Source organism: Mercenaria mercenaria, chromosome 1 (assembly GCF_021730395.1).
Source record: "Mercenaria mercenaria strain notata chromosome 1, MADL_Memer_1, whole genome shotgun sequence".
NCBI lineage: Eukaryota > Metazoa > Mollusca > Bivalvia > Venerida > Veneridae > Mercenaria > Mercenaria mercenaria.
This window is the reverse complement of record NC_069361.1, coordinates 5018733-5037321: the sequence shown is the minus strand read 5'-3', so window position 1 is coordinate 5037321 and position 18589 is coordinate 5018733. Positions and strand designations below refer to the sequence as shown.

General features: G+C 37.5%; 1 protein-coding gene across 7 annotated transcripts in view; it reads left to right on the top strand.

The window, feature by feature from the left end:
- LOC128555614 (E3 ubiquitin-protein ligase UBR2-like) overlaps positions 1 to 18589 on the top strand; it is a 98314-nt gene that overhangs the window by 16787 nt on the left and 62938 nt on the right. For 5 of the 7 annotated variants that reach the window (XR_008370211.1, XR_008370209.1, XM_053538447.1 and 2 more), the window contains exons 6-9: positions 4804 to 4881; positions 8125 to 8187; positions 8768 to 8791; positions 18190 to 18313. Coding sequence is in view for 5 of the 7 variants with exons in the window: in XM_053538447.1 (XP_053394422.1) it covers positions 4804 to 4881; positions 8125 to 8187; positions 8768 to 8791; positions 18190 to 18313 (289 nt within the window). In the remaining 2 variants the exon portion in view is untranslated. The remainder of the gene's footprint in view (positions 1 to 4803; positions 4882 to 8124; positions 8188 to 8767; positions 8792 to 18189; positions 18314 to 18589) is intronic. The other 2 variants (XM_053538441.1, XM_053538449.1) reach the window with 1 other exon arrangement.

Below are 18589 nucleotides of genomic sequence, written 5' to 3'. Positions count from 1 at the left end.
CCATGTCGGCTCAAGGTCAAGGTCACAACTTAAGGTCAAAGGTTTGAGCCTTCCATTTGGTGTCCGCTCTATATCTCCTAAACCCCTTGAAGGAATTTTATAAAACTTGGGTCAAATGATTACCTTATCAGAATGATGTGCAGAAATTATGAGTCAACCATGCCAGCTCAAAGTCAAGGTCACAACTAAGGGTCGAAGGTTTGAGCCTTCCATTTGGTGTCCACTCTGTATCTCCTTAACCCCTTGAAGGATTTTCATCAAACTTGGGTCAAATGATCACCTTATCAAGAATTCACGAGTCAGCCATGTCAACTCAAGGGCAAGGTCACAACTGAAGGTCAAAGGTTTCAGCTCTGTATCTCCTAAACCCCTTGAAGGATTTTCATGAAACTTTGGTCAAATGATCACCACATCAAGACGTTGTGCAGAATTCATGAGTCAGCCATGTCTGTTCAAGGTCAAGGTCACAGCTAAAACCAAAGCTTTACCCTTTCACTATCCATAGCAGTGGCGGGGGATTTAGCTGTCCTTCAGACTGCCTTGTTATCCCCCGACGAAAGTCGGAGGGATATAGTTTTGGCGTTGTCCGTCCGTCCGTCCTTCCGTCCGTCCGTCCGTCCGTCCGTCCGTCCGTCCGCCCGTCTGGAGCCATATCTAGGAAATGGTTGGGAATATTTATTTAAAACTTCATATACATGTTCACCACAATGAGTTCTTGCGGCCCGTCAAGTTTCAGTCAGATTGCCCAAGTAACACCAGAGTTATGGCCCTTAGAAGTTTCTATTGTTAACTATATAGGGTACTATAAATATGGCAATTTCTGCATCATAACTTTTGATATATTTGACCTAGATCTATGAAACTTAAACAGAATTTAGATCACCATAATGTGGTTGTGTACACACAATTTCGTTTGGATTTATTTGTAAATTAAGAGTTATTGCCCTTTAATTGTATAAAAATCCACATATTTGTACATAACAAACTTACCATTTGGTAGAATTTCATAAAATTTCTTTCATTCTTTTCCATGAACATTTATTGTAAACATGTGAAGTTGTGTACCCACACCTGGTCACCCCCTTACCTTGATTACACACCTCCCCCCTTATCCCCTGACCCCCCCCCCCAAAAAAAAAAAAAAATTCATTCCTTATTTTAGATTTTTTTCAAACAAACTTCATATACATGTTCATCACTATGAGGTTATGGGGCCCATCAAGTTTCAGACAGATTGCCCAAGTAACACCAGAGTTATGGCCCTTAGAAGTTTCTAGTGTTAACTATATAGGGTACTATAGATCTATAGATATGCCAATTTCTGCATCATAACTTTTGACATATTTGACCTAGAACTATGAAACTTTAACAGAATTTAGAGCACTATAATGTGGTTGTGCACAGACAATTTTGTAAGGATTTCTTTTTGTAACTTCAGAGTTATTGCCCTTTAATTGTCTAAAAATCCACATATTTGTACATTACAAACTTACCATTTGGCAGAATTCTATTTCTTTCATTCTTTTCTGTGAACATTTATTATAAACATGTGAAGTTGCACACCCACACCTGGTCACCCACTTGCCTAGGTCACACCCCCTCCCAACCCCCCCCCCCCCCCCCCCAAATTTTTGTTTTTTTCATTTCTTATTTTAGATTTTTTCAAGCCTTCCAAGTTGTACCATTCCCCCACCTCACTTCCCCATCCAGTCATGCGCACCACTGATCATGCATCCTCTGCCCCCCACCCCCCAACTCCAAATTCACCCTTTTACCTTTTTTTTTTTTTTTTTTCATTTTTAATTTTCAATCAATATTTATAATCAACATGTGAAATTTTGTTTCCTCTCCCATTCCCCTGCACCCCCACCCCCTAAAAAAATAAATATATACATATATCTATATATAGATATATATATATTTCAATTCCTTTTTTTTTTTTTTTTTTAAATGTTCAAACCTTCAACGTGTTAAGTTGTGACTGCACAAACCTTGCCCTCAGCCATGTTCAAGATATCTTACCTGTGTTCTCTTAAGGACATCTGATCTTTTAAGTTCAAATGTACATGTAAAACAGCAACACCTGGTGCCAGACCACTCAAAGACAATATTTCATTCCAGTTAAACTTCAAGCTCACATTTCAATTAACTGCATTTAGTTTTAAAAGCTAAGCTTATTACAGTAAGCATATCCAATTCAAAATAAATTCTTAAGTCAGGATCAAAGTATCATACATTTATTATGTACTCTTTAATTAAACATTTGTTTTCTGTTAAATTGATTTTGACTAATGAAATTATTTGCTTCTTATTAACATCCTTAACTTTTTGCCAGATATATCTTTTTGCCATTCCTCACCACAAACCCTTTCGGCGGGAGATACCAATTCATCGAATTTGCTTGTTTTTATGCCCCCGAAGGGAGGCATATAGTTTTTGAACCGTCTGTCAGTCCGTCGGTCTGTCGGTCTGTCAGTCTGTCCGCAATTTTCGTGTCCGGTCCATATCTTTGTCATCGATGGATGGATTTTCAAATAACTTGGCATGAATATGTACCACAGTAAGACGACGTGTCGCGCGCAAGACCCAGGTCCGTAGCTCAAAGGTCAAGGTCACACTTTGACATTAAAGGATAGTGCATTGATGGGCGTGTCCGGTCCATATCTTTGTCATGGATGGATGGATTTTCAAATAACTTGGCATGAATGTTTACCACAGTAAGACGACGTGTCGCGCGCAAGACCCAGGTCCGTAGCTCAAAGGTCAAGGTCACACTTAGACTTTAAAGGATAGTGCATTGATGGGCGTGTCCGGTCCATATCTTTGTCATCCATGGATGGATTTTCAAATAACTTGGCATGAATGTGTACCACAGTAAGACGACGTGTCGCGCGCAAGACCCAGGTCTGTAGCTCAAAGGTCAAGGTCACACTTAGACGTTAAAGGATAGTGCATTGATGGGCGTGTCCGGTCCATATTTTTGTCATCCATGGATGGATTTTCAAATAACTTGGCATGAATGTGTACCACAGTAAGACGACGTGTCGTGCGCAAGACCCAGGTCCGTAGCTCAAAGGTCAAGGTCACACTTAGACGTTAAAGGTCATTTTTCATGATAGTGCATAGATGGGCGTGTCCGGTCCATATCTTTGTCATTCATGCATGGATTTTTAAAATAACTACGCATGAATGTGTGACACAGTAAGACGACGTGTCGCGCGCAAGACCCAGCTCCGTAGGTCAAAGGTCCTAAACTCTAACATCGGCCATAACTATTCATTCAAAGTGCCATCGGGGGCATGTGTCATCCTATGGAGACAGTTCTTGTTTAATACAAATATCCTGTTAAAAATTTTCAAATAGTTGAATTTGCTGTCCTTTCAGCAACTCTTTTTAATTATTTTTAGCTCACCTGTCACGAAGTGACGAAGTGACAAGGCGATCTATTGTGACCGCTTGATGTCCATCGTGTGTCGTCTGTCGTGCCATGGCAACCGAAAGGAAAAACTTTAAAAATCTTCTTCTCAAAAACCAGAAGTCCTAGAGCTTAGATATTTGGTGTGAAGCATTGCCTAGTGAACCTCTACCAAGTTGGTTCAAGTCATGACCCAGGGGTCAAAATTGACCCCGCCCCAGGGGTCACTTGATTTTACATAGGAAAATCTTAAAAAATCTTCTTCTCAAAACCAGAAGAACTAGAGCTTAGATATTTGACCTGTAGCATTGACTAGTGGACCTCTACTAAAGTTGTTCAAATCATGACCCTGGGGTCAAAATTGACCCCGCCCCAGGGGTCACTTGATTTTACAAAGATTTATATCTAGGAAAATCTTCAAAATTTTTAAAAAAATAAACCAGAAGGCCTAGATCTTAGATATTTGACCTGTAGCATTGCCTAGTGGACCTCTACAAAATTGTTCAAATCATGACCCCCAGGGTCAAAATTGACCCTGCCCCAGGGGTCGCTTGATTTTACATAGGAAAATCTTCAAAAATTTTCTAAAAATAAACCAGAAGGCCTAGAGCTTAGATATTAAACATGTAGCATTGCCTAGTGGACCTCTACAAAATTTGTTCAAATAATGACCCCCGTGGTCAAAACTGACCCCGCCCCAGGGGTCACTTGATATTACATAGGAAAATCTTCAAAAAATTTCTAAAAATCAAACCAGAAGGCCTAGATCTTAGATATTTCACATATGGCATTGCCTAGTAGACTTCTACAAAATTTCTTCAAATCATGACCCCCGGGATCAGATTGACCCCACTCCATGGGGTTACTTGATTGTATATAGAAAAATCTTCAAAATTTTTCTAAAAATAAACCAGAAGGCCTAGAGCTTAGATATTTGACATATAGCATTGCCTAGTGGACCTCTACAAAATTTGTTAAAATCTTGAACCCCCCTCACACCCCCCAGGGTCATATTGACCCAGCCCCAGGGGTTACTTGATTGTACATAGGAAAATCTTCATAAATTTGCTAAAAATAAACCAGAAGGCCTAGATCTTAGATATTTTATATGCAACATTGCCTAGTAGACTTCTACAAACTTTGTTCAAATCATGACCCCCGGGGTAAAATTGGCCCCGCCCCAGGGGTTACTTGATTGTACATCAGAAAATCTTCCAAAAAAATTCTAAAAAATCATCAGTTCGACATTTGAAACATGTAGCTCATATTACTCAGGTGAGCGATCCAGGGTCATCATGACCCTTTTGTTTAAGTATGTTGCTTGTTGTTGAGTGTTGTATTTGAAAACAAATCTTAATGTTTTTACATGTTTATATTGTCTATTTCAGGTGATAAATACCCTACAGCGTGCAGTGAGCTGTACACACAAGGAAGCTGTAGACTTTGCTACTACAGTTGACAGAGAGGTGAGAATACTTTGTTTTCTCTGTTTTATTCCAAGAGAGTTATATTTCCCACAACTAGAGGCATTAAGGATCCGTAATGATTTAACAGTGTGGGGCATTGTTTCAACTGCTTCGGCTTACCTAACATTGTGACAGAGCAGTGAATTACAATGTATGTCAGTAAATTACCCAAGTCAGTTATGCCTGGAAGATTGCTCTGCTGTGATCATTATACCCCTACAAAACGAAGTTTGGGGGGATATATAGGAGTGAGCTTGGTGGTTGGTCGGTCGGTTGGTTGGTCCGTTGGTTTTCATGGTTTTCGGATGATAACTCATGAAAGGCTTGACCAATTTAAATAATTTTTGGTACACCTGTGCAACATTAGAAAATACAGGTAAAGTTCGAATTTGGGATGGCCAAAGGTCAAGGTCACAGTGACCCTGAACAGTTAAACGGTTTTCGGATGATAACTTGAGAACACTTGGGCCTAGGATAATAAATTTTGGTACACAGATGTAACATCATGAAATGCAGGTCAAGTTCGACATTGAGGTCTTTAGGTCAAAGGTCAAGGTCACAGTGACACGAAACAGTTAAACAGTTTCCGGATGTTAACTAGAAAACACTTGGACCTAGGATCATAAATTTTGGTACACAGATGTAACATCGTGAAATACAGGTCAAGTTCGACTTTGAGGTCTGTAGGTCAAAGGTCAAGGTCACAGTGACTCGGAACAGTTAAATGGTTTCCGGGTGATAACTTGAGAACGCTTGGGCATAGGATCATAAATTTTGGTACACAGGTGTAACATCATGAAATACAGGTCAGATTCTACATTGAGGTCAGTAGATCAAAGGTCAAGGTCACAGTGACTCGGAACAGTTATACGTTTTCCAGATGATAACTTGAGAATGCTTGGGCTTAGGATCATGAAAATTGATAATGTGGTTGGTTATGACCAGCAGATGACCCCTTATGATTTTGAGTTCAGTAGGTCATAGGTCAAGGTCACAGTGACCCGGAACATTGTAACAGTTTTCGGACAATAACTTCTGAACGTGTGGAACTAGGATCTGGAAACTTAATTGGGAGGTTGGTCATGTCAAGCAGATGACCTGTATTGATTTTGAGTTCTAAAGGTCAAAGGTCATTTAAACCTTTTACGGATAATAACTTGAGAACTTTTGGGTCGAGGATCATGAAACTTCATATGGAGGTTGATCATGACTAGCAGATGACCTCTATTGTTTTTGAGGTCAGTAGGCCAAAGGTCAAGCAAGTTCGGCTTTGAAATTGGCTTAGTTCTGTGACAAGGCCATATTGTGGGGGTATAATTCGTCACTCCTGTGACAACTCTAGTTTGTAACTGTTTTGTTTCCTTTACCTTTAACTGAATTTAATTGAAAATAACTATACACATAATTTTTTTGTGCCCTCATCGAACTTTGTGGGGGATGGGGACACTTAATGTTGCCCTTGTTTTCAGTCTAATATTAAGAGTACCTTTCGCCATTTGAACACAAGATGTAACATGAGTTGTGTAGCTAAGAGTGAAAATGTAAAGATCTAGTGTTCAGAAGTGAAAGATGTAAAACAAACAGATTTTATTTCATGCTTGTAAGTGGTTTTATACCAATTACATTTATCTCTAATACAGTAGACATTGTGTTAAACGACCCCTCAAGGGACTGCCAAAAGGTGGTTGTTGAATAGAAATGTCTCTTAATAAAATATACTGAAATACCAGATCAAGAATGTCACTTTGTGCTCAGTTTCAAAAATAGTTATTTTAAAAATATTGAACATGTTTATTTCATTGAAATCTATCAAGTGTCCAAAAAATGTCAATGTGAATATTAAGACCAGGTACCAAGTCATTTTTAGCTTGATTATTCGAAGAATAGGGGAGCTATCCTACTCGCCCCAGCGTCGGCGTGAGCGTCACACAAATGTTTGCATACCACCCCAAATATTTTCAAAGTCCATTGAGATATTGCTTTCATATTTTTTATACTTGTTAACCATCATGACCCCAGTCTGTAAAAAGAAGGAGGCAACTCTATCAAGCATTTTGACTGAATTACGGCCCCTTTTCGACTTAGAATAAATGTTAAAGTTTGCGTACCACCCCAAATATTTTCAAAGTCCATTGAGATATTGCTTTCATATTTTGCATACTTGTTTACCATCATGACCCCAGTCTGTAAAAAGAAGGAGGCAACTCTACAAGCATTTTGACTGAATTATGGCCCCTTTTCGATTTAGAATATGCTTATTGTAATGTTAAAGTTTTACTCATAGCTTATATTATACTATCAAGCACTGAGAATAGTCGAGCACGCTGTCCACTGACAGCTCTTGTTGTCGAGCTCGACTTAGTCGTCACTTTTGGCGGGTCAGTGTATGTGCACTCGTGCGTGCGTCCCTCCGTCCGATTTTGTCAGGACCATAACTTTGACATGCATGGACCAATCTTGTTTATATTTGGCATGAATGATTGAATGTTAACCTCAATGAGAAGGAGTGTCATGCGCAAACCCCATGTTCCTATCTCAAAGGTCAAGGTTACAGTTGGAGGTCAAAGGTCAAATGAAGTTTGTTCGGAACATTTCTTCTTCATGCATTGTGGGATTTTGTTGTAACTTGGCATGAATGTTCACCACTATGAGACTGAGTGTCATGCACAAGAACCAGGTCCCTAAGTGTAAGGGTCAAGGTCACACTTGACAGCTGGTGGGCTCGACATTCTGCAGTGCCCGTTGGCATACTTGTTGATTTGCATTCACTTAACTTAATTACATAAAGACCACATCTGGTCGTATTCTGTGATGAATTACTGTAAGAGCTTGATTGTACTTTTCAGTAGAAAAATTTAATAGAATGCATTTATGTAGTAAAAACATGGCAGTATTTGAAGTGGTTGTTGTAGTTTAAAAAGAGTTGCTCAATACAAGTGATTGCATGTACGAAGTCGACTGTATAACATTAATTTTCTGATACACATGTAATACATACATGTAGCATTTCTAGTGCAGTAATGGTGGACCAATAATAACACTCAAAATGTTTACATATAATGATCAGTAGAACAGGCAGTCCATGAATTTTCTATCTTCCATAGACGTACTGGGATATTGAAGATAAGAAAGACTGGTTTGGTTAACTGATTATTGTAATAAACTGAAGGAAGGCATTATACAGGAACACAGTCTGCTTTTATAAGCTGAGCACTGTAATTATAATTGCTATAATTATTTCAGGGTAGAAGCACAGTTACAACAGGTTCCTTCTCCGACTGTGAAAAAGCTAGGAATCTGATTGAGGTAAAGATTTTAAGGTTTTTTTATGAAATAGAATATCTGGTGACATGTTAGAAGTCTCATCTAACCATTTTCATGTCTAACTGCCATTTTGTTATCATATGATGTCATTTCACTATTATTAATTTGTTATTAATGAGTCATTAATGTCATTGACTTATGTGACAGGCTATATGCAGAATTCTGATACGATACAATAACTTAATTGTTACTAATTTGTATAAACAAGTCAGTTATTGCTTAAATTTATCCACTTTTTCTATGTTTGATTTTACCTTACATTATTATTTGGAACCTTTTACTGGTGAACATCTGAGGACTTGGGTTTAGTAAACTAGTTTGGTTTTAAACAAGGAAGGAGCTTTTTGTGGAACACAGAACTTGTTCAAGACTTAAGATTTCATGTCTTGTTAACATCATGTAACAGATGTATCTTGAGTAAACTCAGCCCTTTACCTTTCAACTGCAGGCCATTGTAACCATATCAATATTCAAAGACACACGTGCATTTTTGCTACGTAGTTTATCATAGGGTTTTGTGTCACAATAACAGACGAAAGAATTTTACAATGTACCTTTTCAGAGGGACAACTCAGAAATACATAGGGTAAAACTGGACTGTTATACTGCTTTTTACTGTTATTTTATTTCTTTCATTTTAATAGATTTAACCAGTTAATACAGCTTTCTAATGTATTTGGTCTAAAACCACTACTTTAAATATAGAACAGTGATAATGTATGCATTAGACATGGTCTGATTTATTTTGCTTAGTTATAGAATATATATGGTAAAGAAGTTTATGTAGGCTGTATAGTTGGTATCTTTGGTGCTAACAATTCTTGATAGAAATTATATGGGTCGCACCATGAGAAAACCAACGTAGTGCGTTTGCGACCAGCATGGTCAGTATCAATGCTGTTCGCTTACAAGCCTATTGCAGTTAGAGAAACTGTAAGCGAACAGCATGGATCCTGACCAGACTGCGCGGATGCGCAGGCTGGTCTGGATCCATGCTAGTCGCAAATGCACTATGTTGGTTTTCTCATGGTGCAGCTCAATTATACAGTCATTTTTAGCTAGAAAAATACATCTTTCTTGATCCTGTATTGAAGACAAACTGTTCACTTCAGTTTTTCCCTTTGAAAAAAAAAAAACAAACAACACAAATATCCTAGCCAGAAAATAGCCTGTTTAGGGGTCTGGTAGAATACTCTTGCTTATGTAAATTACAATATATTGTTAGCAAGAGTTTAGTGCTGTCATTGTTGAGAGTTGTGTTGAATGAGAAATTAAAAGAAAAACTAAATAGCTGTAGTTTCATTTTTAAAAGTCTGTATTTTAGCTCCACTATTCGAAGAATAGATGGGCTATTCTACTTGCCCCGGCGTTGGCGTGAGCCATCTTGGTTAAAGTTTTTCGGCAAATTTTGTTTTTATGTCATATCTTTGTTACTTTTGCTTATATCTTACTATAACTTCACATACATTGTCCAGCATACAAACAAAGTATATGCCGGGGCTGGGCCCATTATACCCAAGGTCAAGGTCACCAAGGTGTTATACTCGGGTTATTTTTAAGGTTAAAGTTTTTTGGTAACTTTGTTTTTGTGTCATATCTTTGTTGCTATTGCTTATATCTTACTGTAAGTTCACATAAACACTGTCCAGCATACAAACAAAGTATATGCAGGGGCTGGGCCCATTATACAAAAGGTCAAGGTCACCAAGGTGTTATACTTAGGTTAATTTTAAGGTTAAAGTTTTTTGGTAACTTTGTTTTTCTGTCAAATCTTTGTTACTATTGCATATATCTTATTGTAAGTTCACATAAACATTGTCCAGCATACAAACAAAGTATGTGCTGGGGCTGGGCCCATTATACCCAAGGTCAAAGTCACAAAGTTGTGATACTTGGAATTACTTTCATGTTAAATTTTTTTTAAAGCTTTGTTTATAGACATATCTTTGGTTCTTTAAAAGATAATGACTTGAAATTAAAACTATTTCTTTATAATGTGTGTTACAATCCCCATAACTCTAATTGTATTTTTGACAGAATTATGCCCCTTTCATACTTATTTTTTTTGGCAATCTTGGCTTTCTTGATGTTACTTTAGTACAATATAAGATAAAGACTTGAAACTTGAAATGTTTCTTTATTATCATCATCTGCATGAGGGGTAACAATCCCCATAACTCTGATTTGTATTTTTTACCAAGTTATGCCCCTTCCATACTTAAATGTTTTGACAATCTTCGTTTTCTGGACATAACTTTGATACTATTTAAGGTTATGTCTTGAAACTCTAAATATATATTTTTACTATCATCATCTGCATGTGTGGTAACAATCCCAATAACTCTAGTTTGTGTCCTTGACAGAATTATGCCCCTTGGTGTATCTTCCTTTTAAAGAAGAGGTCTCTTATTGAGACATATATTCATTTTACTTTCAAATTGCCGAATAGTGGAGAGCGTCTTGTTCATTCTTGGTACCTGTCAAGAGCCTTTCTCTCTGCCCCTTCTCTCCCCACTCCCTGAAACACACACATTCAGCTGCTACTCGTTGTAAGCAGAGTAACCAGGAAAAAATTGATTCAAATTACACCGACCAACGATAGGCACATTTTCCTGCTTTAAATTTGTTTACTGTCAAATCATTTAATTTCGTGGGTATGAAATTTCGTGGTTTTGGTCAAAACGGCAATTTCATGGGGATATGAATTCCTGGATTTTAACTTCAGAACATAACATGAATGGGAATTTTACTTGTTCATTGGGATAAAATTTCGTGGATTGACTCTACCACGAAATCCACAAAAATTAGTCTCCCACAAACATTAATGATTTCACAGTAATCAGTTGAATATCAAAGTTTTTCTGTTGACATTGTTCTACATTGCTCATTTAATCAAAACTTTAACATGTTTGATGCTTTCTAGTATCTTCAATAATACAGAAGAACACCTTACTGTATAGCTTTCAGTCCTCTTCAGATTTGCAGATATATTCATTCGCTTGCAAGAAGTGCCATGCTAGCATTGATCATTATATTGTTTCATGTATCTTTTTTTGTTGTTGTTTTTTTTTTTTTAGCTCACCTGAGCCAAAGGCTCATGGTGAGCTTTTGTGACTGCTCAATGTCCGTCGTGTGTCTGTCAACATTTTCTGAAAATATCTTCTTCTTGAAACCCACTGGGCAGAATTACACCAAACTTCACAGGAATGATGCTTGGGTGGCCGCCTTTCAAAATTGTTCTAAGAATTGATTTCCATGCAGAACTCTGGTTGCCATGGCAGCCAAAAAGAAAAACAGCAAGGCGTAGAGCCTTGATATTTGGCATGTGACATCATTGAATGGTCCTCTATGAAAATTGTTCAAATTGTGCCCCTGGGGTGAAAAGAGGCCCTGCCAGGGGCGTTACAAGTTTTACATAGACTTATGATATTTGGTTTGTAGCATTGCCTTGTGGTCCTCTACCAAAATTGTTCAGATTATAACCTTGGGGTGAAAAGAGGACCTGCCCTGGGTGGTCTTTAGTTTTACATACTGATATAGGAAAAAAAATATTTCTTGCCTGAAACTGCAAGGCCTAGGCTTTTGATATTTGATATGTTGCATTGCCTTGTGGTCCTCTACCAAAATTGTTCAAATAATGTCCCTGGGGTGAAAAGATGCCCTGCCCTGGGGGTCCCAAATTTCACATAGACTTACCTAGGGAAAAAAATAAAAATCTTGTTGTCTGAATGTTCAAGGCCTAGGCCTTTGATATTTGGTATGTAGTATTGCCAAGTGGATCTCCTTACAAGATTATTCAAATTATGCCGAATAGTGGAGAGCGTCTTGTTCATTCTTGGTACCTGTCAAGAGCCTTTCTCTCTGCCCCTTCTCTCCCCACTCCCTGAAACACACACATTCAGCTGCTACTCGTTGTAAGCAGAGTAACCAGGAAAAAATTGATTCAAATTACACCGACCAACGATAGGCACATTTTCCTGCTTTAAATTTGTTTACTGTCAAATCATTTAATTTCGTGGGTATGAAATTTCGTGGTTTTGGTCAAAACGGCAATTTCATGGGGATATGAATTCCTGGATTTTTACTTCAGAACATAACATGAATGGGAATTTTACTTGTTCATTGGGATAAAATTTCGTGGATTGACTCTACCACGAAATCCACAAAAATTAGTCTCCCACAAACATTAATGATTTCACAGTAATCAGTTGAATATCAAAGTTTTTCTGTTGACATTGTTCTACATTGCTCATTTAATCAAAACTTTAACATGTTTGATGCTTTCTAGTATCTTCAATAATACAGAAGAACACCTTACTGTATAGCTTTCAGTCCTCTTCAGATTTGCAGATATATTCATTCGCTTGCAAGAAGTGCCATGCTAGCATTGATCATTATATTGTTTCATGTATCTTTTTTTGTTGTTGTTTTTTTTTTTTTAGCTCACCTGAGCCAAAGGCTCATGGTGAGCTTTTGTGACTGCTCAATGTCCGTCGTGTGTCTGTCAACATTTTCTGAAAATATCTTCTTCTTGAAACCCACTGGGCAGAATTACACCAAACTTCACAGGAATGATGCTTGGGTGGCCGCCTTTCAAAATTGTTCTAAGAATTGATTTCCATGCAGAACTCTGGTTGCCATGGCAGCCAAAAAGAAAAACAGCAAGGCGTAGAGCCTTGATATTTGGCATGTGACATCATTGAATGGTCCTCTATGAAAATTGTTCAAATTGTGCCCCTGGGGTGAAAAGAGGCCCTGCCAGGGGCGTTACAAGTTTTACATAGACTTATGATATTTGGTTTGTAGCATTGCCTTGTGGTCCTCTACCAAAATTGTTCAGATTATAACCTTGGGGTGAAAAGAGGACCTGCCCTGGGTGGTCTTTAGTTTTACATACTGATATAGGAAAAAAAATATTTCTTGCCTGAAACTGCAAGGCCTAGGCTTTTGATATTTGATATGTTGCATTGCCTTGTGGTCCTCTACCAAAATTGTTCAAATAATGTCCCTGGGGTGAAAAGATGCCCTGCCCTGGGGGTCCCAAATTTCACATAGACTTACCTAGGGAAAAAAATAAAAATCTTGTTGTCTGAATGTTCAAGGCCTAGGCCTTTGATATTTGGTATGTAGTATTGCCAAGTGGATCTCCTTACAAGATTATTCAAATTATGCCCCTGGGGTGAAAAGAGGCCCCACCTTGGGGTCACTTGTTATACAAAGTATATAAGAATATTAAAACTTTAAAAATTATCAGATCATATTTCTTTGACTATTTAATTATAATTACCTGATGTCCCCAAGCATTTAGGGGTCACTTAGCAACCACAGCTGATAAAGAAATCAATGGCTTATCAGCTGGAATTCTGGTGATTTCTAGGGGTTAGTTTACTTTTTTCCCCATAAAATCTTTTTTTGTCATGCTACACAAACATAAAAACTACCATTTAAAAGGTGATAAAATTATCTTTCTAACAGTATAAAACATTCATAAATCTGATTTACAGTCATACCAGATGCCCCAGTAATTAGTTAATGTGGCCACTGTTTATTGACAGACTTTTGTTGTTAATTGCTTTATTACTCGCCGCGGGCAATATGTACTCCTTTCAAATACAAAAGCGGGTCGCGTAGTGCTCATTAATATTCATATGACTTGTATCAGAAGACAGCCGATTGGACGACCTACACGTAGGTGTGTCTTAAATTTGCATATGACCCCACAAACTGAAGAAATCGTTCCGTAAAGTTGACATGAAAAATACGCCCAAATATACCATATTTGCTAAATTAACATTTATTTTTAATAAATATAAACCCTTACAATTAATTTGATACCAAAATTATGTTTCGGAACCTATTACAAGTATGCCGCATTTTCATTTTAAATTCAAACTCCCCGCTTCCATTTTTTTTCACTCGTCGGTCCGCCATTTTGGAAAATAAATCAATAAGGTCAGTGTGATAAATCGATTGATTCGGCTCGAAAATCATGTAAAAAGACCCATTTCCAGCGGTTTTTATTTAGAAAGTACGTATATCTGTAAAAAGTATTAATATTTGACTGAAACTACGAAGCGGAAGTAATATTTATTGAGAAAATTCAATGTCGGAACTATGCTGACGAACAGCTGACCGGAATTTCACTTTCATTATGAATTATTTTCTTATTTAAGAAGAGTCACAATTTGCCCCCAGAAATGAATGTTCCAAGAAAGTGTTTTTATTTCCAATTAAAGTCTGTTAATAATTGTTATTACTTACGCAGTATCAATGCATAAAAGGACGATTTTTCTTACGCGTTTCGTACTCATCCTGTTCGTACCTAACTATACAAAAAAATGAAAATATCAATTCAGTAGTAATTGTTCATAGATAGCACGTGTCTAATGATTATTATGTCTTCCCCCCTCTGGGGGAGACGTATTGTTTTTGCCCTGTCCGTCCGTCCGTCCGTACGTCACACTTCAGTTACGAGAAATAACTTGAGAACCATTTGACCTAGAACCTTCAAATTTCATACTTAGGATTGTAGGGCTGCTGGAGTAGACGACCCCTATTGTTTTTGGGGTCACTCCATCAAAGGTCAAGGTCACGGGCCTGAACATTGAAAACCATTTCCGATCAATAACTATAGAACCACTTGACCCAGAATGTTGAAACTTCATAGGATGATTGGTCATGAAGAGTAGATGACCCCTATTGATTTTGGGGTCACTCCGTCAAAGGTCAAGGTCACGGGCCTGAACATTGAAAACCATTTCCAATCAATAACTTGAGAACCACTTGACCCAGAATGTTGAAACTTCATAGGATGATTGGTCATGTAGAGTAGGTGACCCCTATTGATTTTGGGGGTCACTCCATCAAAGGTCAAGGTCACAGGGGCCTGAACATTGAAAACCCTTTCCGGTCAGTAACTTGAGAACCACTTGACCCAGAATGTTGAAACTTAATAGGATGATTGATCATGCAGAGTAGATGAACCCTATCGATTTTGGGGTCACTCTATTAAAGGTCACAGTCACAGGGGCCTGAACATGGAAAACCGTTTCCAATCAATAACTTGCGAACCTCTCGACCCAGAATGTTGAAACTTTATAGCATTGATTGTTCATGCAGAGTAAATGACCCCTATTGTTTTTGGGGTCACTCCGTTAAAGGTCAAGGTCACAGTGGCCTGAACATTGATTACCGTTTCCGATCAATAACTTGAGAACCTCTTGATCCAGAATGTTGAAACTTCATAGGATGATTGAACATGCAGAGTAGATGACCCCTTTCAATTTTGGGGTCACTCTGTTAAAGGTCAAGGTCACAGGAGTCTGAACATTGAAAACAATTTCCGATCAATAACTTGAGAACCACTTGACCCAGAATGTTTAAACTTTATAGGATGATTGAACATGCAGAGTAGATGACCCCTATTGATTTTGGGGTCAGTCTATTAAAGGTCAAGGTCACAAGGGCCTGGTCATGTAAAATCATTTCTGGAAAATAACTTGAGAACGCCTTGACCTAGAATGTTGAAACTTAATAGGATGATTGGACATGCAGGGTAGATGACCCCTATTTATTTTGAGGTCACTTGATCAAAGGTCAAGGTCACAGGAGCCTGAACAATGACTTGAGAACCACTAGGCCAAGGGTGTTGAAATTTAGCGGGATGACTGGACATGCCAAATAGATGATCCCTATTGCAGCAAACCATCAGTGTCTCTTTGACTTTTGCTCCTGACCCCTATTGACTTCTTGCCTATAGGAATTTGCATTGGGGGAGACATGCGCATTTTTACAAAAGCAATATCTAGTTATATATTATTTTTGTTTAGGAAATCATTTGAAAAATATAATGTATAATAATTTAAAATGTATAGTCATATACTGATACAGTTTACACTATGTATTTCAGAATTATATCTGGAGTCATGACCGGTCTTAGCCATTTTGCCAGTCCGCTGGAATATCTGATACATTAAATTTCTTTATTAAAATGATAGATTTAATTTTTATATGCTTTGTTTAAAATCCTAGTCCTATACATTTTGTCTTGTATGTCTTGTGAAAAAACAGTGAGAATATGGTAACATATTTGATATTTGAAATTGGACAACGTTGGATTCGAGATATAACAAGAAAATAAGAAAAAAAATCATAACCATGTCTCATTGCAAGTGAAATATAAAGGCAACTATACACCCTATGCCAAAACAGACACCAGAAATGTATTCTACAGGAAAAAAACCATTAGTATGCCAAATTTCAGCTACTTATCATTTAAAATGAGTGGAAGACCAAACATTAATGTAAACTTTAGAGTTTTAACAGTCCGCGACTGTGAATCGGTTCCTTATTATTTATATAGAGGAAAAATTCCTGAAAAAATGAGATTTTAAGAAATTTCAAATCTTCATAACTTTTTTTATTTTTTAAGATATTTCAAAAATTTAAAAAGTTCTTTGTTTGATTATTTAAACAGAATATGAAGATGTTACTAAAACACTGGTTAAGCTACTTTGAAAAATCAGCTTTGGTTGCTAGGTCACTTGACTGTGACTTAACTACTGACCTACTTTCTTGTTTTTGTGGCCCCCATGAGTGGTGGGGGCATATAGATTTGCTTTTGTCTGTGCATCCGTCCATGCGTCTGTGTGTCCGTCCGAAGTTCGTGACGTGCCTAGCTCAAAAAGTATTTAATGTATTAAATTCATGAAACCTTGCACGAGTCTTAATCATGAGATGAACTTGCCCACCTCCTATTTTTCATCTGGGTCCGCCCCTATTTCCAGAGTTATGGCCCCTTAAATAGTAAGAAAATGCACATTTTCACCTGGTGACGCGCCTAGCTCAAAAAGTATTTAATATAAATTTATTAAGCCTTGCATGAGTCTTTATCATTATATGAACTTGTGTACCTCCTTTTTTCATCTCGGTCCGCCCCCTATATCCAGAGTTATGGCCCCTGAAATAGTCAGAAATGCACATTTTCACCTTGCGACGCACCTAACTCAAAAAGTATTACATATAAATTGATTAAACCTTGCATGAGTCTTTATCATTATATGAACTTGCGCACCTCCTAATTTTTATCTGCCCCCAACCCCTATTTTCAGAGTTATGGCCCCTGAAATAGTAAAAATTGCACATTGTATCCTTGTGACGCACCTAGCTGAAAAAGTATATGATATAAATGGATGAAAACTTACGTGTGTCTTTATCATGATATGAACTTGCACACCTCTTATATATTTGCTGGCTCCTCCCCCTATTTTTAAAGTTATGGCCCCTGAAATAGTCCAAAAATGTACATTTTCACCTAATTATGTGCCTAACTCAAAATGTATTTAATGTAAATTCATGAAACCTTGCTTGAGTCTTTATCATAATGTGACCTTGCACACTTGGCATACTTGTTGAGAATCTTAGCGTTTATTACAGAGTTATGGCCCTTGAAATTGCCAATTTTTTGCTTGTGATGCTCATAGCTCAAAAAGTATAAGGTATAGCCCTTTTCATAAATTTTTATTTTGAGGCTATACCCCATTAAGACTGCAAACATTTTAATTATTTCCCCTTATTTGTGACAAATGTACCAGTGGGGGCACACCCTGTGTTCTACAGACACATTCTAGTTTAAAATAGAGCCTTGAAATTTGGATGACATGTACAGTTTTTCACACCAATCTTAAAACTGACTTTCAGTGACCATAAATCTGACCTACTGACCTACTTTCTAATATTTTAGCGTCAGTTTGTCATTTTTACGTGTGGCTCAAATTACTCAGGTGAGCGATTCAGGGACATCATACCCCGTTGTTTGTTAAGTATTGCAATAATTAAGTTAAAAAAACTTCGAGACAATACTGTTTAAAGACAAATGTAAATCCAATCAGATGATTTTGCAGAGAAAATAATTAATAGTAGTTATGTAATTTATTTTTATGCTTGTGTATACATGTATTTGTGTATGATCTGATGATATTTCAGAGGTACACATCTCGTCACAATGCAAAGGCATTGAAGGTACAGGTGATGCATACAGCAGTGGTTGCACATCAACAGTTTGCCCTCCGTATGATACAGTGGCTCCAGAATATTATAGCTCAGTCAGGTTTGTAAATATGGTTTTTGTTGTTTTTTAAGTCTACGAAATAGATCTAATAACATAATAGTTAATTATGTCTCCCACCACACAGTGGTGTGGGAGACATATTGATTTACTCCAGTCTGTGTGTCTGTCTGTATGTCTGTCTGTCACAAAGCTTGTCCGCACTCTAAATCGAACATTTCTCATCCGATCTTCACCAAACTTCATCAAAATGTGTCTGCCAATAAGTGCTCGCCCAAGTTCGATAACTAGCCAAATCGGCCTAGGCACTTCGGAATT